General features: G+C 40.3%; 3 protein-coding genes across 5 annotated transcripts in view; 1 reads left to right on the top strand and 2 right to left on the bottom strand.

The window, feature by feature from the left end:
* Nucleotides 1-4744, bottom strand: part of LOC144659623 (uncharacterized) — a 29509-nt gene extending 24765 nt beyond the window's left edge. Inside the window, exon 1 of one of the 2 annotated variants that reach the window (XM_078520094.1) lies at nt 4672-4744. The gene's annotated coding sequence lies outside the window, so the exon portion shown is untranslated. Of the gene's footprint in view, nt 1-4586 lie in introns of both variants that reach the window. The other variant, XM_078520093.1, reaches the window with a different exon arrangement.
* LOC144661059 (uncharacterized) lies at nt 1616-3195 on the top strand. Its single transcript, XM_078521767.1, has 2 exons — nt 1616-3013; nt 3097-3195. Exons 1-2 carry the CDS (start codon nt 1616-1618, stop codon nt 3193-3195), a joined length of 1497 nt encoding a protein of 498 aa, XP_078377893.1.
* A 6722-nt stretch (nt 4745-11466) lies between the features above and the next one.
* Nucleotides 11467-22682, bottom strand: LOC144659635 (gamma-aminobutyric acid receptor subunit rho-1-like). 2 transcript variants are annotated; one of them, XM_078520112.1, is made up of 9 exons: nt 22471-22682; nt 17703-17829; nt 17163-17251; nt 16050-16117; nt 15109-15335; nt 14711-14793; nt 14155-14286; nt 13002-13321; nt 11467-11916 (listed from the first exon to the last, which is right to left on the bottom strand). In XM_078520112.1, exons 2-9 carry the CDS (start codon nt 17795-17797, stop codon nt 11635-11637), a joined length of 1296 nt encoding a protein of 431 aa, XP_078376238.1. In that variant the 5' UTR covers nt 17798-17829; nt 22471-22682; the 3' UTR covers nt 11467-11634. The 2 variants fall into 2 exon arrangements, with proteins under 2 accessions (XP_078376238.1, XP_078376239.1); XM_078520113.1 differs by lacking the exon at nt 22471-22682 and adding an exon at nt 18049-18256.
* Between the last annotated feature and the right edge of the window lie 975 nt (nt 22683-23657).

Here is a 23657-nt window from a genome sequence, read left to right as displayed (position 1 = left end):
GTCCCTAATGGGATGGGGAATAGTTGGCAGAGTTTGCAAATCTACAAGTGAAAGTGGCGAGAGTGAAGCAGTGTGTAACAAGATAGTTGCCAGCGAGACACATGAACACTTTACCTTTTCGACCAAGGTAAAGGAAGTTATCAATCCGCAAAAGATTATCCAAGTTCTTGAGTCGGACTTTGTAGAAAGTTCTACGAGGAGCAAATCCTATTCAGTGGAAGACCAAAGGTTTCTCTCAGTTCTGGAGAATGGTATTGTAAAGAGATCAGATGGTCACTATGAGATGCCTTTACCCTTGAAGATGGATAAAGTGTCTTTACCATACAACCGTCAGCTTGCTGTCAAGAGATGGCACCAGTTGTTAGCAAGGTTTAAGAAGAACCCCAAGTTCCTTGAAGATTACCAAGTGTTCATGAAGGATGTGATTGACCTGTGTGCAGAGAGGGTACCAACAGACCGTCTGAATGTTCAGGATGGAAGGGTTAACTATGTGCCGCACACCGGTGTGTACCACCCGAGGAAGAAAGACCAAATTAGAGTGGTTTTTGATTGTTCTGCCCAGTTCGATGGTGTTTCCCTCAACGATTTCTTACTGCAAGGTCCTGACCAAATGAACACTCTGCTTGGAATCCTGTGTAGGTTCAGGCAAGAGAGAGTAGCACTTATGACTGACATAAAGAGTATGTTTCATCAGTTTATGGTGTCAGAAGAGCATAGAGATCTACTGAGGTTCCTGTGGTGGGAAGACGGAGATCCAAGGAAAGGAGTTGTCGAGTACAGAATGAAGGTGCATCTCTTTGGTGCTGGTAGCTCACCTGGCTGTGCAAATTTCGGCCTGAAGAAGGCAGCAGACGATGGTGAAGATGAGTTTGGTAAGGAAGCCGCTGAGTTTATAAGAAGAGATTTCTATGTGGATGACGGGCTTAAATCAGTTCCCACCGTGGAGGAAGCAGTCACCCTGATAAAAGCAAGTCAAGGCATTTGCGCTAAAGCAGGACTTAAGCTGCACAAGGTCATGTCAAACAGGAGAGAAGTTCTCGAAGCAATCCCAATTGAAGAACGTGCTAAGGGTGTGAGAGAGTTGGATTTAAAGGTTGACCCACTTCCCTTGGAGCGTGCCTTAGGAGTGATGTGGTGCGTAGAAAATGACAGTTTCCAGTTTCGAATTGAGCTGGATGGACGCCCATTTACACGCCGGGGAATATTGTCTACAGTGAGTTCCATCTATGACCCCAATGGCTATGTTTCACCAGTAACTTTAAAAGGAAAACAAATCCTTCAACAAATGTGCAGAGACAAACTTGATTGGGACAGCCCGATCCCAGCGAGTCTGCGTCCTAAGTGGGAGATGTGGCTAAAAGATGTTGTGAACTTAGAAAAGCTAGAGATTCAAAGATGCTTTAAGCCAGATAAGTTTGGACAGATTCAGGAGTGTGAAATGCATCACTTCTCAGATGCCAGCCAGGAGGGGTACGGACAGTGTTCTTTTCTCCGCCTTGTTAATGAGGAAGACCAAGCTCACTGTTCTTTTGTCATTGGCAAAGCTCGAGTTGCTCCGATAAAGCAGTTTACCATACCAAGGCTAGAGTTAGCCGCAGCCACCGTTTCAGCGAAGATGAGTGAATTTCTGCGCGAAGAACTCCCCTACACAGATGTCAAAGAGTATTTCTGGACAGATAGTAAAATCGTCCTGGGCTATGTCAACAATGAAGCTAGGAGGTTTCATGTGTATGTTGCTAATCGTGTGCAGCAGATCCGTGATCTCACAAACCCAAGTTCTTGGCAGTATATTGACACAGAAAACAATCCAGCGGATCATGCATCTCGTGGTCTTACAGCTTCGCAGTTGTTGCAAGGTTCCAGTTGGTTAACGGGGCCAGCGTTTCTTTGGAAAGAAGGAGCCTTCCAGCCTCAAGAGAAGAAAGACATTCAAGTTGAAAAGGATGATCCGGAAGTCAAGAAAGGAAATGTCTTCATGTCTCATGTAGAAAGTACAGCTACTTACTGCCCTGATTCGTTCAAGTCAGACCGCTTAGCCCATGTATCAAGCTGGCGGCGTCTTCTGAAGGTTGTTGCTTTATGCCTGCAACTCAAGTCAAAGTTAACAAACAGAAAGGTTAAGTTGAACAATCAAGCAAATGTGAAGTGCGCTAGACCCTTGCCAAGAGCAGCTGTTTCGCTTACAGAATTCCAGTTTGCTGAAAAGGAAGTCCTGAAGATTGTTCAGCGTGAACATTTCTATGAAGAAATTCAAGTACTAGTGAAACTTCAAGTGGTTGGAGAAGTATCAACTAGAGAGTCAGCAAGACAGAGAAATCAAACTATCAAGATGTCCAGTTGTTTGTACCGTCTAGATCCATTCCTAGATGACGATGGTCTTATCAGAGTAGGTGGTCGAATCAAACGAGCCGACCTTCCAGTTGCAACAAAGCATCCAGTAATACTTCCACGGAAGAGTCCAATTACTGACTTGTTAATCAAGTTCTACCACGCCAAGGTGAACCACATGGGACGAGGAATCACCCAAAATGAATTACGCCAGAGAGGTTATTGGGTAGTTGGTGGCTCTTCAGCCGTGTCAAACTGTATATCAAAGTGTGTGACCTGCAGAAAGTTGCGTCGTCCCCTGGAATCTCAGAAGATGGCAGACTTGCCTATTGACCGCGTTGAGCCTTCCCCGCCATTCTCGTACTGTGGTGTCGATTTCTTCGGGCCCTTTCTTATCAAAGAGAGAAGAAGTGAAGTAAAGCGTTATGGTGTCATATTCACCTGCATGGCAAGCAGAAGTATACATTTGGAGACAGCTAACTCCTTGAACACCTCGTCGTTCATCACTGCTCTGAGTCGTTTTCTCCATCGACGTGGTCCAGTGAGACAACTACGTTGTGACCAAGGAACAAACTTTGTGGGGGCACAAAATGAGTTGAAAGCGGCTTTAGAAGAGTTAAACCAAGAGCATTTGCAGGAGTACCTGGTGGAAAATGGCTGCGAATGGATACCATTTCAGATGAATGTACCACATTCAAGTCATATGGGTGGTGTATGGGAGCGCCTCATACGGACAGTTCGTAGTGCATTGGAAACTCTAATTGTCAGTGCTGGCACCCAGCTGGACGACGAAGCGTTCAGAACCCTTATGACAGAGGTAGAGTGTATAGTGAATTCCAGGCCACTAACAGTCAGCAACCTGAATGATCCAGATGCACCAGAACCTCTAACGCCAAATCATCTCCTCACCCTAAAGCAGAAAGTAGTGCTTCCACCCCCTGGCAAATTCCAGCGAGCAGATCTTTATTGTCGCAAATGGTGGCGTAGAGTGCAGTATCTTGCCAATCAATTCTGGGTTAGGTGGCGTCATGAGTTTCTCCAGAACCTGCAGTCCCGTAGTAAGTGGATGCGCCCAACACGAAACCTGATGGTAGGGGACATAGTAATATCCAAGGAAGATGAAGGGCCACGTAACCAGTGGCCACTCGCCAAGGTCGTTGAAGTCTACCCCAGTGAAGATGGTTATGTCAGGAAAGTCAAAATTCTAAAGGCTGACGGAGAGCTTGACAACAAAGGGAGACGACAGAAGCCTCCTTCACTCTTGGACAGACCAATCCATAAATTGGTCCTGTTGTTACCGTGTGATGAGTCTTAGCTGCTTTCCCATGAGAGTAATACAAAGACCGGGGAATTCCCCATCGAGGAGCCAGATGTTCAGTGAGAGAGACTAAGTACAAGTGAACTATAGACATGAACATTCGTTTTTATTTTCAAGTGACTGTTGATTAAGTTTGTTAAGGTTTAATTGTTAGAAAACAATTAGGGGAGCCATGTGGCTGCAGTTCAGCCAGATTATGATCAGCGGTTATCTACGCAGCTTAGCGACCGCTCGCACGTTTACTTACCGCCATTTTTGTTTTCGCATCGTGTGGTGCTCTTATAAATATGTATTGGTGAAAGCAAATCGTTTTCCATCGGACCGTGTCATGTGTTGTTAAAGGCCTAAACGGTAAGAAACTGTTCGTTGAACTTTCCGCTCAATGTTGTAAATCATTTTAGTGATGTGCTTAGAACTTTAGCTTATTTCAGTTGGGTTCTTCCCACAGATTGTTATCTCGGGTAATCCACCTCGGGTAATCCACCTCGGGTAATCCAGCTCGGGTAATCCAGTTAATGTTCAAGAATCTACATGTGTAGTACAACCTATCTTACCTGTGAATAAACGTCGTTTTGGGTTTTTTGAAACTCTTCTGGTCGAGTGACTTAGAAGCAGCCACAACTTTCTCAAAGTCATTCGCTTCTCGTTTCCGGTTTGGTGGTTTTGTATCGTGCTCTGTGAGCTCGACTTTTGGAAAGTCTATAAAAACTGTAGATCGAGTGCGAAATAATTCAGATAATTATTGCTTGAATACTTGTCAGTTTAATTTGTTTCAGTTTGCCTCGCTTGCTCAGCAACAAAGAAGAAAAGAAAGTGAGATTTAAACTTAGCTAAACTCTGCATTTTCTTAGAACTTCCGGAAGCGCATGTTGCTTTCACTGGACTCGAGCAGCTAAAAAGAACATAATAAACCGCCATCTTGAAAACTCAGAAAACTTACCTGCAGGCAATGATGCAAAAAACCATTGCGTTCCTGTACACTGTTGTTAAGTTCTTTACTTGTAAAAGCAGGGAATAAAAATTACCGGTTCTTGACAAAGTGTGAGCAGCGAGTCATCCGAGCCAAGGTTTCTTCTTAAAGCGGTTATCAATCACACGCGACCTTCGGAGCAAAAAGTCTAGAAGCGAAGCCGAAGTGAAGCAAGTTTGAGTTAATACCAGAGTCACCGATTCCTGAAAGCCGGAAGTTGCATGGAAACGAGGTCTAAGGGCCCTGGTTTTGTTCGTCTGCAGCCGGCTAAAATTATGAATTTGAAGTCGGAAAAAGCATTCCTTTCACAAATTAGCCACGAATCTTGATCCCTATAAGTTCATATTTTTTCACAGATTTGCTCCTGGACTATTCCTGTAAGTACAGAAAGAAGAAATTCAAGGTCTGGCAGGCTAGAGAAGAAATTCTAACAGCTAAACGGTAAGATTTTGTTAACGACTTCTCTGGAATCTTGTATAGTCGACTCCCGATAACTCGAACCTTCAAGAAAAATGAAAAAGGTTCAAGTTATCGGGACTCGGGAGCAAATAATCAGAAATAAGGAAAGACTGGTGTTTAATGTTTTACTGTTGCGAACGGGACCTGACATAACCGACGACATCACCATAAACCAGCATAAACGAATCCATCGTAACCGCAGCGTTTTAATGTTAATTACGAGGAACCATGAGACAAACTCGCAGGGTAGAGAGGCTTACAAAAGTCAGAAATCTCAACTAAATTCACATAATCTGAGGTAATAGTACGGTGGCCCTCGTGGTCACCGTTCGAGAACGCCGGCAGCATGCATGCACGAACTAAAATGTGCTACACAGGCAACCCATGCTGGGACACCGAAAGCCCAGCCGTAACATTTACTTTTCATAAGTCTGTATTTTAATCAAATTTGATTATAGTCATTATATATAGTTTAAAGAGGTCGAGTGAAAATGGAACAATATATCATAAATTGGCCGTATATATTGCAACGTAACGTAACGTGAAAAAAAGCAAAGAAGCAGGCGAAGTCCAGGAAAGGCGAGCTTTCAGGTAGGTTTCAAAAGAACAACGTCGGGTTACTGCTGCAGAGTTCATGCGATTTTTTTTTTTCAAAAATAGTCAGTTAATACGCCTTGTAACAACCTTAATCCATGAAAGTTTTCTAAGGTTAAAAGAATCGGTATCAATCTCAACAAGCAAACTGAACGTCTGTAGCACGTCAATAGCGTGGCACAGTTCATATTTTGAGTGGCGTTTCGAGGGCCGCTTTGACTCGTGTACGTTTTTATTTCAAAATAAAATCAATGTTTTGGACTACAGTACCATAGGCGTACGGGCCGGGGGGCTGGGGGGGGGCTGCAGCCCCCCCCCCCCCAAATTTGGGGCAACTCAGATTTTTTGAGCAGCAAGAGAAATTTGGGCAAAGCCAGTTTTTAAAGAAGTTTCCATGTTTTTTTTTTCAAAGAGATATATATTTTATATTCTAACCTGAAGTCGGCGTGGTGAAGCCAGTTAAATTCAAACGAGACAGTGGTTGCCTACCATGTGATGAGTTTCTTGTTATTAGTGAAGGTGGATCATATGTTGATATACATATTTGTAATTTTTTTATTGTTGGGCACCGTACTGTACTGCGCTAGCTGGTGGGGGTATTTCCAATCGTGAATTAATTAGAATCAATTTCGGCATAACTTTCTAGAATCATATCGTAGATTATCGACTGGAGACTCTCACAAGTCTGAGTCATGATCACGTGCTAGGCAACCACTGTCCCGTGTAAATATAACTGCCTTTACCACGGGCTTTTGACGGCGAGATTCTGGAAGCCAAGCAGAAAATGTACGCGAGTTTTTGTTGTGTGCGCGGATTAAGCTACACGACTGTTTCAGAAATGCTGGAGACAATGTACGAGAATGATCTATTTGATATGTTTCCAGAGTTTTTTTTAATGTGGTACATATCCTTGCATTTATACCTGCTACATTGTGTTCGGCAGAACGATCATTCAGTGCTTTGTGCAGACTGAAAACTTACCTCCGCAGCACCTGATGGGACAATAACGCACTTATTAACATTGAAAGGGCATAATGTTATGCCAAGTCCGGCTGTAGTCAACAATGACATAGATCGTAACATTGATAAATGACAAAGACAACTATTTCTTTTGACGTGTTTTATGAGCTCAAATGATAGATTCATATGTAAGGATATTTTCACTTCATATGTAGGCATCGTATGACCCTCGTTTCTTTTCGACTGTTTCGTAAAAATTTGGGCACTTGGCTTGCGAGAATTTTTTGGGCAAAAGGTTCACCGCCCCCTGGCAAAAAATTACCCGTACGCCTATGTACAGTACACTGCTTGTTTTGACTTGGCACGTATTGACAGACATGGTTCGAGTTATCGAGGGTAAAATTATATAGAAAATGATCTGAAGGGAAAGTTAACGAAAATTGGCTCGAGTTAGCGGGAGGTTCGAGTTTTGGGGGTTCGAGTTACCGAAGGTAAAATTAAAGTAAATGTATGACGGAACATGACAAGGGGCGAATCTTTTCTACAAAAGACGTACTGTTCTTAACTGTGTATTTGTTGCTTTGAAGAGGTGATAAGATGTTGGTGAGGTGTTTGGATAATTGATAGGTCGGGGACCCAATGGCGCTTGTGATAGGTCTGAGAGGGACGTCTGCCTTGTGGATTTTAGGAAGCCCCTAAAACGAGGCTGGTATGGGCTTTCTTTTTTGAATTCCCCGTGGTATCTATCTTGGGTCGAACGCACTCCCCAAATCTCTGATTACTTCTAGGAATAGTTTTCACTAACAGTTCTGACTAATCCTTTAAATTTGATTTAGCATGTCGTCCAGTTTTTGATCCTGAGTTTTGCAAGAACACTTTTTATTAACTGTCTGTCTTTTGGCTTATATTTTTTAAAAATTATCCGGAAAATTATCTTGAATGTTCCTGTAAAGGGCTTTTGATCTTCAGACAATTAACATCTCCATAGGGTTTCTTGACCGCGCGAAGAATGGGTACGAAAATGGCGCGAGCTTTAAATGCTGGCAAATCAAATCAAACATGGCGGCTTCATGCGAGCGTGAAATTTTTGGCGACAAAACGCGAGACTTGCTTTCTGCCAATGAAATGACGCCCGTGTCTTCCTGTGTCGAACATATAAAAGAGTCTACAACACCCCAAAGAGGTGTTTACAACGTCTGCGATGCTTCTGGCCGCTTTTGTAAAGTTCGTACGATCGAAAGCAAGGGTCACCAACACTATATGAATATTATAAAATTTAAAAACGATCTCTGACTTAAAAACTTTAAAAATACAAGCTTTCGGCTGTTTGAACTACAGCCTTCGACGGGTAAAATGTACAAAGGTAAAATATGCAGTGTGTGAAGTTGCGAAATAAAAATGCTAATAACTAAGAATATTTGTTAAAAGGAATGCGAAATAAAAATGCTAATAACTAAGAATATTTGTTAAAAAGAATGTTGTACTGTCCAGGTAGAGGACAGGAATATTGTTATCCGCATTGGGAGTTAGCTTCGAATGCCACGCTTCCAACGTTTTTCTTGTTCTAAAGCCGCCTTTGTCAATGACAGATGCATTATCAAAGTCATTCGCGTGATTGTTGGACCAGACGTGATTGGCAATTCTTGAACCTTTTGCCGCGGTTTTTACATTTCTCAGGTGTTCTTTTTTCCTGGTGTTGAAGGCTCTGCCCGTCTCACCAATGTAACACCATGAACACTCAGAACAAGGAATTTTATAGACAACGTTTGTCTGCGATTGACAGACAACATGGGTTTTACTAAAAGCATGGGTTTTACTAAAAGCAGGCCCGCGGCCCGGCGGCCCGCGGTCCACTTCACGGCCCGCGGCCCACTTCTCGGCCCGCGGCCCGCGGCCCACCTATTTTTGTACATAGACCCCTCAAATACTGCTAAAATCTGTTTGAAGTGCCGACAATGGCCCATATTCAACACGAGAGGGAGAATACCACAAGTATTCGCGTGGTGGAGGCTGGATGTTTCTTCCCCGTTTTGCACTTTGATGAAAAATTCGCCAAACTGATTATGAAACTCTTGATGCAACAAGTTTATCTCCAACGGATGGCTCCCCAATCTTTTTTTATCGAAAGGATAGCAACGACACCCGAACGCCTCCATCTTGTTTTGCTTGTTCGTTCTCGCCCCAGTCTCATATTGACGTCCGATCGAATGCCTGGCTACTAAGCTACGAACGTTCTGCAAACGCACGTTCTTGTATTGTAACACAAAAATCCAGACAAAAATCCATGGTAAAAGCCGTGATTAATGAAGAAATATCTGTCAACAAATACCAGAAAAAGACCAGCCATATGTCAAAGTTGGTGTTCATTATATAAAGAGCTGAAATTGTGGGTAAGACTGAAGTATTTTCCTTTTCAATTTTAAGTGAGTTCACGTTCGATTTTCGATGAAGAAGACTCCTGAAGATTCGACTTTGGATTTTCTTTGATTTTAGTTTATAGGTGGGCCGCCGGGCCGCGGGCCGTGAAGTGGGCCGCGGGCCGCGGGCCGTGGGCCGTGGGCCGTGGGCCGCCGGGCCGCGGGCCTGCTTTTAGTTAAACCCTGTAATGTTAATAGTATTGACTTCATAAAGAAGAGTAATTTTTGTTACTATCTTTTTACACTGTCTAAGCTGTACTGTAAAGTAGCTCCTTTTGTAAAGTTAGTGATCTATATTTTGTACTCATCGTAAGGTTGTATGTTTAATGTTGTAAGTATTTGCAAATAAAAAAAAAAAACAGAAAATAACCAAAAACGAAAAAACGACCTTGACAACCCCTCCTTTTTTTTGTTTTTAAAAGTTACTTCTCATCAGATTCAATCCGTTGGGAGATTTTTAAAACTTTTCACCGAAGAAAATTAAAGAAAATTAAGATCAAAGCTACGAAAACACCAAAAATAGGGCTTTTTGGGTAGATGCAGCTAAAAAGCAAAGGCCGTTATTTGAAAAAAATGATTAATGCACAACATATTTTAGTCCTTGTTTTTAACATTTCGGCGGCTTTTATTTAACTAGTTTAAAAAATAACGCGAAAATGATCTCTTGATGAGTATCACTTGTGCGCGCGCCGTAATATCTCAAAACCCTATGAAGCCACCTTAAGGGTATTCAGATGGAATTATATTTTAAACCAAAGGTCTTAGCTGTGATTGCGAGCAGGGTGCGGTTGCCGAGAATAGGCAAATACCAAAATACCATTAAGACCAAAAAAACAACGGTTCAACGAAACGTTAACTTAAGAAAAAAGCTGTATTATTCTAGGTTTCACATGAAAAAAATTGCCTCGATTGGTAGGGGCTTTTGCATAAGATACGGATTTAACTACATCCCATGAATTTTAAGGAACCTTAAACAAACACGTTTTCTGAAAAACAAATTCACCTACCTTCGTGTAAACTCGACGTGTGAGCGTTCTGTGGTGAGTCGAGGGTTCAAACTCAAGATACTTAGAGCACAAGAATCAGTCCATCGTTTGAACGAAATAACTTTTTCTTTTAATTCATTTGGGGCGTGAAAAAACGCGTTGAACACAAAGTGGCCAAGTATAGGACCCGGCCGAGAACTGGGCCCCATACTGTACTCAACAACTCTTGTAAAATGAAATCTTATTTTTTCTTTTTACATTTTCAACTCCTTTACAATTGATCTCATGATCCGTCTATATTATTTTACTTTATCTCTGGAGTGTGTCTCGTCAAGAACTGGCACGTCTCGTTTGTGTCTGATTCTTTCAGTCTGTTTTAATTGTGACTGAGTCTTTCAGTCTGCTGTGATTTGTGTCTGACCATTTGCGGGTTTACGGCATAAGTTTTTCTATCCAGTGAACAAAATTTTAGACTTCAAGTTCTACCAACGAGGAAATGTCAGCAAATTGATAGATTTCAAGGAAGACTTCGATTTGATTTGCGCTTTCTTGATTTCAAAAGGTCTGGCTGAAGAATTCTCTTGAAATCATTTTCTTTTCTTTTACCTTCAATGCATGTGAGTATACCGCTGTCCACTCCTGTGGACAGGGGCCATTTTCACCCTTCCATATCTCATTGTATATTTATGTGTATTGTAGGTAGTGAGAGTATTTTACTAGTTTAACTTACGTATGTACGTATTTTAACTAGCGTACAAGCTTCTAAAAAGGTGCGCGCGCGGTACATGCATGGCGTAATGATAGACACGCTGGACTTCGGATGAAGTTGTTCTACGTGTTTGGTTGGTTGCATCGAGCAGCGCGAAAACGAAATTGAGCATAAGCGTGAATAACGGCCAGTGGAAAAAAATATGCAAGGGGTTTGGAGAGTCTCTCCGACTCGTTTTTTGCGCTGCTTCCAAACCAGCCGAACGCCTGAAGTAGGCTTTACTATCGATCTGGCATTTGGTTACGTTCTAGTTATGCTTGCGTTTTTATTTTTGCTTTCAAGGCTGGTGAAAGTCAGCCTTAATCAAACTGTACGTAAACTCGTTATGACACACTATCTATTTCTTGTCCAAGATCTTGTGATACCTGGTATCTCCTGAGTTCAGTTTGAATTTAAATCTAGTTTATCTTATTTACTCCAATTTAAATGTATTGACTATTATAGCAGATACTTTGTAATCCACTTAGCGCAAATGTACTGTTTGTTACACGCTAATAAAGTCATTGTTTTTCAGTCTGCCAGTCAGCAATGATGATGATGATGATAATGATGATGATGATGATGATGATGGTAATGACGGTGATGTTGTTGTTGTTGAAAATGATAATGATGATGACGGTAACAGTATTTGTAATTGTTTATGTGCACTTGCGAGTTCTTTGGCGGATAAACAAACCACTGAATTGTTCACGAAATAAGTTTGTTTGTCAGACTGGCTCTCAAGTTTAATTCTTTGCCTGATTATCTATCCACATCAATCAGTGTACCTGACTGATTGTAACTGTTTTACGTACTGATAAACCCCTGATGAAACTGTGCCATTTATACTACCCTCATACAAAATAAACTAAAACTATCCAATAAAAGAAATTGAAAACCACAAATGCAACAACAAAAGCTATCCTTGCTACGACTTCAACGTCGTGCGAGTCGATTTCCTTGTCTTGAGGTGGTGATTTTTCTTGGTTTACTTCTTGGCATGGAAATTGCATCTGTGCTTCCTCTAACGAGTACAAATCGCCTCTGTAGGTCGAGTATTCACTTGTTAAATCAGTGTAGGTCGAGCCTCGTAGTTCTTTTGGAAGGAACGGTGCCTTGAGCCGAGAAATGCTTCTCTTCAGATGAAATAAAAACAAAGTTGTAGCTAAATTAGGAATTACAACAACAAAGTGTTCAATTGACATAGCAAGCAAGAACCGGGGATTTCTGATCCGTCGTGATATAACAAAGGACTTAAATTTACTCTTTAGAGATTTTGATTCCGTCGCACTCGCCAGTCAATTGAACTGTACTAGCCATTCTAAAACACCTAACATCCTCACGTCATTTTGTTCCTTGTAAGGATCGATACACTGAGTAAAATCAGTCAAAACCAACTAGGCAATCTTCTCTCCAGATTAATGATAGGTGGAGCAAAGAATATTTTTTACCATCTTACTGCGCCAACCAGCCTGCGTAGCTGCGGTTTTTTCGCGAGACTCTTCTCGAAATTTCTTGTTTGTTCTAGCAAGTATTCAGTTCTTCAACTGTGGGGTATAGGGCACTTGGCTCGGTGTTCCACTCGCCGTTTTTCATTTCTCACAGCATACCCCACTAAGCCTGCATAGGCATTTATTGTGAGAGAAACCTGTCAACTACGCAGGTTATGTGAACAATGCGGCCCCAACAGTACATACTACTCCTCTCCTGTGCTCAGTCAACGATTAGCAAACGTCATAAGATCTAGAAGAGCATTTTGTCCATCATCGGTACCCACCCTCCCTACCCACCATTCCTACTGATCATAGTTTAAAGTCGCAAAAAAACCAATGAAAGTACTCAGTGCGTAGACCACGTCACCTTCTGACTGCACAGCCGTAACCAGACCTTTGCCATAGTCGAGGCAAGATCTTGCTAGAGGGTTTTGCATGGGGGCATGCCCTCCAAAAATGCTTGAAATCGAGAAGCTATGAAACATTTGTTTGGGAGATTTGTTATGATGCCATTTTTTTGAGAAAAATCAATCTTGTTTAACTGGGGATTATTTTCCCTTTTAAACGTACTTTGTTTTTAAGTTTGGGTAAAATTCTAAACGAGGCAAGTGCCTCGTCTTGCGGTTTTCCAGTTAGTGTCCTGGACTGTTAAAATAAAATAAACTGCTACACACCAAGAATAATAAAAATCTAAAGCTAATTAGTGATAAAAGCGCTATTTGAAGTACCTTTGCCCTTCCTTTGTGTATCAGACCAATATACTCCAACATTGTACACAGAACAAAGAAGAAAGATGTCATTAGATAAATGTCGATGGCTTTCACATACGAAACTCTTGGCATGCTGGAATTCACCGCACCCCAGATGGTAGCGATTGTCAGTAGTGTTGTGACACACAGGCCCACCCGTGCGGGGGTGGCTTTGCTATCTACAAACAGCGACATCCAAGCTACAAACACCACCGCTATACAAGGGATGTAGATTTGTATTAAATAGAAACCCATCCTTCGTTTGAACGTGAACGTGGCTTGAAGAACCGAATACTCGCCTGCAGGAGATCAAAAGAAACAGTAAAGTTATCTACTTAAGAAAGATTTTAACTGGTCTGACACTGACTGAAATGGTGAACGTTAACGTTTCAGTCAGTGTCAGACCAGTTATGCCTATCCCTGCCTGAAATTTCAGCAGCTTTCGCTTAATTACCTACTCCTCTAATCAATCGCTTTTGCTAGGCATTAATGATAGTTAACTGACACTAAATGAAGAAAAAAAGGGAGGATTTAGGTAGTTCCGCGTTGTTGTGCCCCGAGCGCGATTGTTCAAAGGGTGGATAACCCTATCCACCGGATAAATTGCGATCCCGTGGACAAGTGATAACATAAAAATTTAAACAATGACACGATCCTCACTGTTAATTTGCCTACCATACCAATTTAAGCAATTGGGGAAAAGAAGCCAGCAGAAAAAATTAAGGGCTACAATGGGACTCGAACCTGTGACCTCCGCGATACCGATGTGGGCGGCTCTATCAACTCGAGCTATGAAGCCACACATTGGGAGCTAGGTCATTCTTGTGGGTTCCGTCTTTCCCATGGAGAAATAGATGACAAAATAAATGAAATTATTTGCACGGCGAAGAGAAACAAGCAATAGCACGATCCTGACACGAACCAACCAATTTAGGCAATCGGGGATGCCTGAAAAATCAGGTTCCATCGGGATTAAGGTATCCACCATTCTAATATTTTCTTTATTTTCTGTCATTTAAAATAAAAGTAAGCTTTTTTAAATAACCTGAATATAAACGGTTGGATAGGAACATATTTGTGACCATGAGAACCAGTGTTTACCCTGTGAGACTCACGATCAGCTCAAACTTACCAGCAACAAACTCGACTCGTTTTACAGCAGTTGTCATATCCTTCATGTAAAACTGCGCCATTTCTTTGTCCAATACCACAACACCAGGCATTGACTTCCAGGCGTAAAGAAGATGTTGGGTTGGGTATGCGTCTAATTCGTAAAATTAAAAGTAAGAATATTTCATACAATGTTGTATAATTTTTACGCTGCGCAATTTTACTCAACGCAGTACCTGCATCTCGTTCTCATTTATTTGCGCAGCCATTTCTCCCGCTCAGGAAGAAAGTCCCTTAATCTTCGCTAGTGTAAAAATAAAACAGCTCTTTGCAAGAATCGAGAACGCGTGCAGAATGTTAAATTAAAATAAACTGACATAAAACACTCCGGATATCGTTTGAGACACTTGCGAAATGTGGAAAGGGATAACTTCTCTCGTGTTCAGTCCCCAATTTTCTTCGCCTTTTCATTTGCATCGCAAATATTTCACGCATATTTCTATCTGATTCTGTCCTCCCCCACCCCTCCCTCTTGCAAAAATCGAGCATACAGGACTGTGTAATCAACTGCCACTCACAGCTCAAAATGTTTAAGGAGCAAGTTTGCTCATCCATGGGAAATGTTCGGAAATCCATGTGGCACCTTGCTTCAAGAGTTGCTCTGTCAAGAAATTATGAGATAATCGTAATTTTAATAAAAATGTTCGCGAAAACGAATTTTAACTTTTAAGTCAGTCAGTGTAAAGCTATCATTCATTATCGTTCTGTTTCCCTTTGGTTTCTTCTGTCATTGTTAAAAAAAGGGCTCATAAATAAACTAGATTTTCGTTATGTCACGTGCTAATAATTTATGGTCACTCGAATGTTATTTTATTTGTTATAAAAGCGAAACGTGTACTGTTTCAGCGAGCTTTATTTAGGATACCGTCAAATGAAACTTCGTCACTTAAAACCACACAGACTGTCCTAAGCTAACCTCGTTCCCCAGTCCACTTCTCCGTTTGCAGAGATATCAAGCTTGTGGTTGGTTGTGAGCACGCTGTGCATGTTGGATTTGATCGCGTCTACAAAGATTGTGTCTGGAACCCAGATGTAGTCCGCTGGATGTTTAGTTCCCATTGTAAGAGTAATCTTCTCTGTCATGTTATGAGAGAGCCTTGTGTCTCGCCAGTGCTGGCGAAAGAACATGTCCAATCCATATTCCTAACGAAATAACAAGACATAACTGATTACAAGAGTATCTATTTTGAGGGTACCTAAACTTCGTGCTAGGATTCGAGCCAGGATTCGAGCCAGGATCTGAGCCAGCATTCGAGCCAGTGTTCGAGCCAGGTTCTGAGCCAGGATCCGAGCCAGGATTCTAGCCAGGATCTGGTTAGCCTTAATAGCGTTCGGTTAGCCTATTAATATTATTAGCTCGGATTTATCTCGAGTATTTTCAGATTTTTGTCATTTTACGCGAGCGATTGATATCTGGGAGGCGCAATGCCCTAATAAATCGTGCCTTGCCGGAATGGAGTCGTTGTGGTGCAAGGTGACGCTGTCAAGGCAACGTGACAAAATTGCTACACTAGGCAAATCTTCAGTTATCGGTTAGTTGCATTCCATCTACCGGGAAAGTGGCAGTGCATATTAAACTTTGCGATTTCTCATCTACAAATACGGCAGATATGTAAGCAGAAAACTTTTCGATAAAAATAAATTTTCACTTGATATAAATAATGACAATGACCAACAGTGTTTAATTATTTAGTCTTAAAAATTGTAAACTGGAAAGGAACTTTAAAACAGCTTTAAAAAATAGATTTTTACTACCTCATATCTGTATCAAATTCGACGCACGCTCAACAAAATTAGGCGTCAGATGGTTAACTCACAATATCTACCTCTTAGACGTCACAGAGGTGAATGACTCACCATATCTACCTCCTTGATACTTCTAAAAGATGCCACCGAGAGGTCAACTTGGACTTCAACTGGACTACCTTGGATAAAACAGAAAGATGAACGCTCTTAGCTTTAAATGTATGTTTATTTTCGTTACTCGACCCCCTGTTTCGACGCATATTGTAATTGGCTCAGTTTTTATGTACAAATTTTATTACAATACTGTGCTTTTGAAACTCGTTTTATTTTTATTCAGTGCGATTAAACACACGACCCTCTCTGGACGTTCAATTTTTCCTTTGCTCAAGAGACATCTTTGCCTAGTTTCTGTACGGCTTTCTGAAAGGCCACGGTCAATTTATTTCGGTGACTTAAACGAAACGACGTCATTCGCATCACGTGACAGAGCCGAAACGAATTGACCGCGCGGCGTAATTTTGGAGGTCTAGAAACTAGGCACGAGACCTTTAAGATTCCGATCCTAAAAATTCCAAACCGATGACGTAGCTCTTCAGAGATCCGTGTAGTGGCTCTGATTGGTTGTTGGGTCTTAACTGGGAATACACCTAGAAGTTCTTTTTGAGTAAGTAGTTTCTTTTTTGCCTAAAAAGTTATTATTGGCCTACTAAGTTTATAAAACCGAAAGAAATACTGGAGGGCTTGAGAAAGAGTTACAGTTAAAATACATTAAAAAAACTCATTAATAATTCATAAAGAAAATACAAAAGAAATTAATGTTTAATGGGTGTCTTTATATCTGATAAAGACACGGCTAAACTTTACGTCCAATTTTCAAGGCCAAAAAAAACCCAAATCTAAATATTAGTGCAAGGATGAGTTGTTCTACATCAGAAGATTTTTAAGCCGTTCAATAAATTCGCAGTTCGTGTTTTATCAAGTCTAAAACACTCGGCTGTGCCTCGTGTTTTAAACTTGATAAAACACTGCTGCTCATTTATTAAACATTACATCATTTATTCAATCTTCATTAAATCCTACATCAAAGCATTGCATTCTGTTCAAAAATTCGGCCTAAAGGCTTACATAGGCTTCCACGTTAAATTGAGGAAGACGTTTAGTGTAAATAACCACGGTAATTAGGGTGTTTTCGTTTTCAAGAAATCGAAATGACGAATTCCGTACCTGTGTAGTTAGGCCTAATCCGAGAATCGTAATTACTTAGAAGATGTTGTAGTCCTTTAGTTAACCTCTCATTGGCAGAAGATTCAGTCCTGTGAATTAATTTAAAATACACAAGATGAGAATTACAAAACTGAATTAAATTGAATTAATAGTTAAAAGTTAAGGTATTGGTCATGTAAAATAAATCTGAGTCATGCATTGACATCCTAAAATTTAGGATCATCTTTTCTGGGGGAGGAGAGTAGAGGGCTGTGAAGTCTGCTAGCTTAGAAACGAAGAATCTTACGAAAGCTAAGGCCTGGTGAAACATTTCATTCCAAACCGAAATATTAGTGAAAACAAGATAGACTCCAGGAAGAATGCGGCACTTTAAACTAGAAATTGTAGAAATTAATTAAAAAGGAAAAATTCTTAATGAAGAGTTGAATGGGGTCGGTGCGCGAAAGAAATTGACTGCTATTTAAAGCTGTCAGTTAAAAATTTGATCGTTGAGCAGGCGACAGTCTCTCGGTGCCAGGCCTAATGCAATCATAGACTTACCTTTGAGAATTCGAATACACTGGATGGTTCAAGGTCACAAGAATCAGTTTCATAATTAGGGCAAGGTTGACTTCGTTCAAGATAGCAAACTCCATATTTGCTTTCACCCAGTTCGTGATTCGTTAGCCTAGAAAAAAAACATTGTTTGTACAGAAAATTCAAAAGTTAATATACTGAGCGGCATTCGTCAGGCTTGTCATTGGACTCTCATACACTCGAAATACTGCATCATGTTTGACTGATTTGAGTTGCACCAATTTTAAAATAGTGAAAAAGCGGTCTGGTTGATTTTATACTCTTCTATCTAGCACTATCTTGGTTTAGGAAAAGATTAAGATGTATCTACCTCTTACAAGTATACTGGAAAGATGTTTCCTCGCTCACACAGACCTTGGAGTCCAACAAAATTGAGTTCAGTGACGTGAGCTTGCTCCATAGTGAACGATATGCAGTGTGTTGACGTGCCGGCTTGTTTGACCACAGAACAGATAAAAGCGAACTTCTCAAAGATTAGCTCATCGTATTAAACTTTTATCACTTTGTACATGTACGAGTAAATAACGATCACGGATACTTTTTTGTGTAGAATGGGATTAAAAAGAAACCGATTTTCATCAGCCTAGAATGGAAATTATAGAGCAATGCTGATGCACTGAGCAAATTTAATTTCACAGACGATTTATTTCCGTACTACGGTCTATTTTGTTAATATCGGTAATGCTTCTGTGTAAAACTGTTTAAAAGTGTACTTAGCTTTGTACCAGAGATTTCTCAAAATGACACAGATTTTTGATAAGTTAGTTCACGTTATTATGTCCTACCTGGCCTGTCAACTTGCCATGTCAACACAGACTGAAATGTTTCACTGAATATTTCTAAGCTTAGTGTAAATAAGTACTTCTGCAATGTAAATTTAATATTATTGCATTGCGGTGAATTACAAGTGTATCACTGACGTTTTAATGGCCAAACAACTCGAAAGAAAATTTTGATCAATGTACACAGATAATTATAAAGACCGTATGAAATGCTGACATTACATTTGAAACAGTATTATGTGTTTATGTACCTTGGCTTTAAAAAGAAGAAAAATAGAAAACTCGTCGTTTAAATATATTTCAGATCCATTTCTACATATTTATCAGTTTTCTTTGAAATGCGAGTGCCCACTTAATTCCATTCATTTGATTAAGCGGGATAAAAGAAGGTCGTCGGGAAATCCAATAAGCGGCGTTTTAAACCAACACTTAGATGGAAACTAGATTAGGAATATTACATCGAAGACAAGGCAAAAGATAAAACTTGCAAAAAAGACTCTCCTTAATAATTAACATTTATATTGTGCTCTCAATTCAATATAGAAAATAGAAAAAGTCTGTAAAAACTTTTTGAAAATACGTAAACTTTATTCTCCTGGAATTGATCCGGGCAAGGCTTAAAATCCATAACGGAATTAAAACCCTTGCGATTTCGCAAAAAAAATTACAAATCACTGGAATATATATCTTCTTGGTTTACGTTATTACGCCCTCCAGGTCTCCCAAAACTCGATCAACTTATCACTACCAAATTAAGTCGATTCGTTAATGTTGTCGGATGATGAAAATAATCTTGTTTTTGATTTTTTTTTTAATGCCAATTTGCTGGCTTGTTTTAACTGGAAGAACTGACTTCGTTACATTTATCCAAATCAGATGTTAGCAATACTGTATGTAAGTTTCCTTAGTAAATGTTCGTGGGTCGCGGTCTCTCCGAGACCTTTTCGTGACTGGTTCAACCCAAAAAAATGTTTTTCCGATAGATTGTGTCTAATTTCCCTCGCCATCTTATTATGTCGCACTAATATATGCTTAGAGTCCATTTGGATAAGTAAGTTGCGCACTAGTGAACCTGATGGCCTTAATAGGGTTGATCCGTGTGCATTACGCACCGGCGTTACTTAATTTTATAACTAGTAATAGTTCTCACTATAAAGCTGCCCCCGCCTTTTTATAATTTGTTTTTTGTCGCCTTTAATTATTAATGCCGATGGACTGCACAATTAGGCTTCTTTTTTACTGTGTCATGCGGAATTTCTTGTTGTGTGACACTGTTGCGTCCTAAAAATATTCATAAGTTCAAGTCGAATTATATTACCTAGCGCGCGGAAATAACACCTAGCGGAAATAACAAATAACACATTATTCGTGATGACAACACACAAGCTTATTTCCGGGCTTATAACATTCAAAATAAACTTACAATAACTTCCAGGCCAAAAAGCCTAAAAAAATCCACGAGTAACAAAATATGGCACATTCAAAGATTCGAGAAAACAACCCACTCTTTGGATCAAATAATCTGACAGTTTGTTAGCGAAACGAATTACGTTGTACCTTGTACTACATGACAAAGTTCACGCGTTTGTTTATTACTCGTTGTAACTTGTAAGATGTATACGATACAACAAACCTCCGAAAGCAAACCTTACAAATGTAACGCTTGGAACATAGGTAGCCGGCACGTAGCCAAGAACACGAAACCAATTGCTCGAAATCTTTCGACGTATTACTAACATTTGCTTCAAATATCACTTAACACAACCAAAGCAGAGAAACCGCTCGAACAAATCTGTGAACACGCGTAGGCCAACACCGGAAAACAAAACGCTGCTAGCAGATGGCGAAGCTCGAAACGCGAAGGTGACCAAACGCGACCTCGTGGTTGAAAGTACCCGACACCACCGTGCGCGCTTGCAAAAATATTACCCGTCACGACCGTGCGCGCCTAGTTTCGTCAAATCGAGAATGCTTCGCCCACTACAGACACATTTCTTACTTTTTCAACAAATATTCATTGTCCTTGTATGTATACACCCGGGGACTCCTAGTGTGCCTCCTCGGGTTTTGGCCTCTGGGCCAAAACCCTGCGGGGGCAAATATCTCGACACACCCTATCTGTACTGTAATATCATGTTACTGGTCGTTGCCATTTCAAATGTTACTACACTGAAGAGGACCGTTACGGTCGAAAGGCCTATGTAGTTTATTAAAATCGTAGCTGTATGGCGATACACAATTTGTTCTTTTTAGTATAATATATGCTTAAAGGGACTCTGTCACGGATTTCACCAGATTATTGAACAGCCAAATTTATATTTGTGTCGCAGGGAACCTAAAAATAATAGTCCATTTTTATTAAAAACTGCTATATTAGAGCACTGAAACTGATAACTGTTAACCTCATTGGTCGGATGGAAACGGATTGCAATTTAAAAAAAGTTAGGCAAACATTTTCAGGTTGTTTCCGTGCGTCTTCGAAATATCGATATTTATAGCGGTAGCTTGATTTCTATCAACAAATTTATTTATTTTTCATCAATATGAATACTGCCTCTGACAGCGCTTGCCATGTAATTACAGCGAAATCGCACAATGGCGCATTTACATAATATAATGGTTTTGTCATTGGAAAGATTTTTGCCGTAGTTTCATTTTTTTAGCTTTAAAACTGCGTGCTTTGGTAAACTGTGCTGTTATTAAAACCTTTATCTATTTCATTTGCCCGTACAAGACAATTTATTTCGTAGTTTAAAGAAGGAATTTATTTTCTCGACAACGAAACTAACAAATAAAGCAAATTGTTATTTCAGATTCATTTATGTTAATGACATTACAAGATAAAGTAACTGTTCCGTGCAAGAGCCGGAAGATTTCATACTCTTCTTCACAGCCGGCTATTATCAGATATAAAAGTGCTACGCGACTCCGCGATAAAGCCTGGTTTTCACTAGCGACGCAAGCACAAGCGCAAGCCCAAACGCAAGCACGCGAACAGGAAAAAAAGACCCATGTGCTTGTGCTTGGCACATGTTCAAGCATAAGCATCAAAATTCAGTGTGTTTGTGCTTTTGCTTGCATTGAACCCGTACTCACAGTAAAATAAGAGCTGTTATGCTTGCGCTTGTGCTTGCGTCGCTAGTGAAAACCAGGCTTAAAAAAGTATTATTTGGCATATGAAAAGCATGCTTGTGTTTTATATATTTGCAATTCAGTACAACGCATGAGTTTGAGTTCATTAAAAAAAGAAGAAACTCAAAAAAGACGAGTATGTGTTATTAAATACATGCCACTCTGGGTTTCTACTTGGTCAAATTTTATTTGTGCATAATTAGGCGAAAAACCCACAAGTGTTGAATACCGTACGCAACAATCAGTAACAGATCTAACCACAGCGAAATAAGACACATTTTCATTATTTTTGCTTACAAAATTACACGCATTTGACGGCGAAACTCGCAGAACTGTGGAGTATTTTGAAGTTCTTCGCGCCTTAATGGCCGCTAAATTTAATCAGATTGGTATTCGAAAACTTGTTCAGTTCTTATTGCATTGCTTGCAGGATTAAAAGTTGTTTTTGAAAGGCGAATAATCCACATGTGTCTCTTTTGTTAATAATATTATAAACAGATGTTTGCCTCTTACAAAGGTATGGCGCAGATTCGAAAACTTGGTTTGAATGACATATATTTCCGACAAATGAGAAAAAGATGAATGAAAACTCAAAAATAAACATATTCCAAGCAGAAAAGCATTAAAATTATACTTTCACTGCTTCACTCACTTTTTTACCACCTTTTCCTACATGATAAAACTTGGCAAAAATAAATCGATTTTGACGGGATAATGTTTTGCCAATAATGCATTTCAGATTTTGTTTTCTGAAGTTCGCGTCAGTGGGTTCATGAATATAGACTTCAATGCGTGCTTAATAAAACATGTATTCCTACCTTTAGTTGGACTAGAAATTCAAAAGCTTCGAAGCCTCCGTGTGTTAACCGAAGTCTTAATTCATTTGCGCATTGCAGTCAATATTCATGGGGAGATATTGTAGAAAATAATGAATAAACATGAAGAGATATTTGTCAGTGAGACGCGAGACGTGATGGGTTTGTCGCCGATCAAAGCAGTTTGTGCATAGAGAGCCGAGTTGCCGGCTTTCACAACTAAAATAGATCAACCCACCATGATTTATTTATTTATTGGGTGAACCGCCATGGGTTTGGTCAGCCCGATTCGTAATTAAGTTTTTGACATTGTAAGGGAGCATATTCCACAGATCTCTCTTGCCAAGCCACCAAGTGTTAAAAATGCTCTCACCGGTTTGCCAATTTTTAAAAAACTAATTAATATATAGATTAAGGGACGGACCATTATTTTCTTGGAGGGGGGGGGGGGATGAAAAATTTTCCTCTGCAAACTTTTTTTTTAGTTTATGCACCGCTGCAAACAATTTTTTCGAAATTCTTACTATTTTTTGTTATACATATCGTGTTTGCAAACAATTTATTTTGTCTTTCCAGGCCCTGCAAACAATTTTTTTCAATATTTTTCATCCCCCCCCCCCTCCAAAAAAATAATGGTCCGTCCCTAAGTCAAGCCTAAAAAGAGGAGCGCCACATTTACATTTTTGCTAGTTCTTAATAGTTTGTGAAAATACCCTCATTGTAATAAACCGTTAACTCCAAACGCAGAAATCCGCTGCCAAACTCCTGCCATTACCCTAGATAGAAAAAGATATAGACCTTGGGCCCGCAATCCAATGGAAAATATTACATGGTCAGCAGTTAACTCAAAGAACACGTGACCTCTCATGAGGTCTAATGAGCCCTAAATCTGAGCTCGCGATATGGTCATGTGATACTTGTCCAAAGATACCTTGTTTTGACACCTATCAATTACCTCCCCAATGTGGGTTGCCATATGACTCCCCTTACCCTCCCCTACAGTCCGTTCGGTCGGTTGTACGCTCACGTGACAACCAGATCTTTTCGGCCTGATGGGCTTACCAAATTTCCTTACCCATGGTGCTCCGCTGCCGCCGATTCGCGCGCCGGAGGTCCGCTTCAGTCTATTGATATGAGTTTAAGGAACAAGAAATGACATTGCGAAGTGGAGTTCTTTGGTGGAATTCCTT

Source organism: Oculina patagonica, chromosome 7 (genome assembly GCF_052425735.1).
Source record: "Oculina patagonica isolate OP01 chromosome 7, crgOcupat, whole genome shotgun sequence".
Lineage (NCBI taxonomy): Eukaryota > Metazoa > Cnidaria > Anthozoa > Scleractinia > Oculinidae > Oculina > Oculina patagonica.
The sequence above is the reverse complement of the archived record's forward strand: the minus strand, read 5'-3'. Positions and strand labels throughout refer to the sequence as shown.

Coding starts and splice junctions, on each gene's coding strand:
- LOC144661059 (XM_078521767.1), top strand. CDS start 1,616: ATGAGTGAATTTCTGCGCGAAGAACTCCCCTACACAGATGTCAAAGAG. Junction 3,014..3,096: donor GGATACCATTTCAGATGAAT/GTACCACATTCA, acceptor TCTAATTGTCAG/TGCTGGCACCCAGCTGGACG.
- LOC144659635 (XM_078520112.1), bottom strand. CDS start 17,797: ATGGAGTTTGCTATCTTGAACGAAGTCAACCTTGCCCTAATTATGAAA. Junction 16,118..17,162: donor GATTAGGCCTAACTACACAG/GTACGGAATTCG, acceptor GTTTTATCCAAG/GTAGTCCAGTTGAAGTCCAA. Junction 11,917..13,001: donor TACACAAAGGAAGGGCAAAG/GTACTTCAAATA, acceptor TTTCATCTGAAG/AGAAGCATTTCTCGGCTCAA.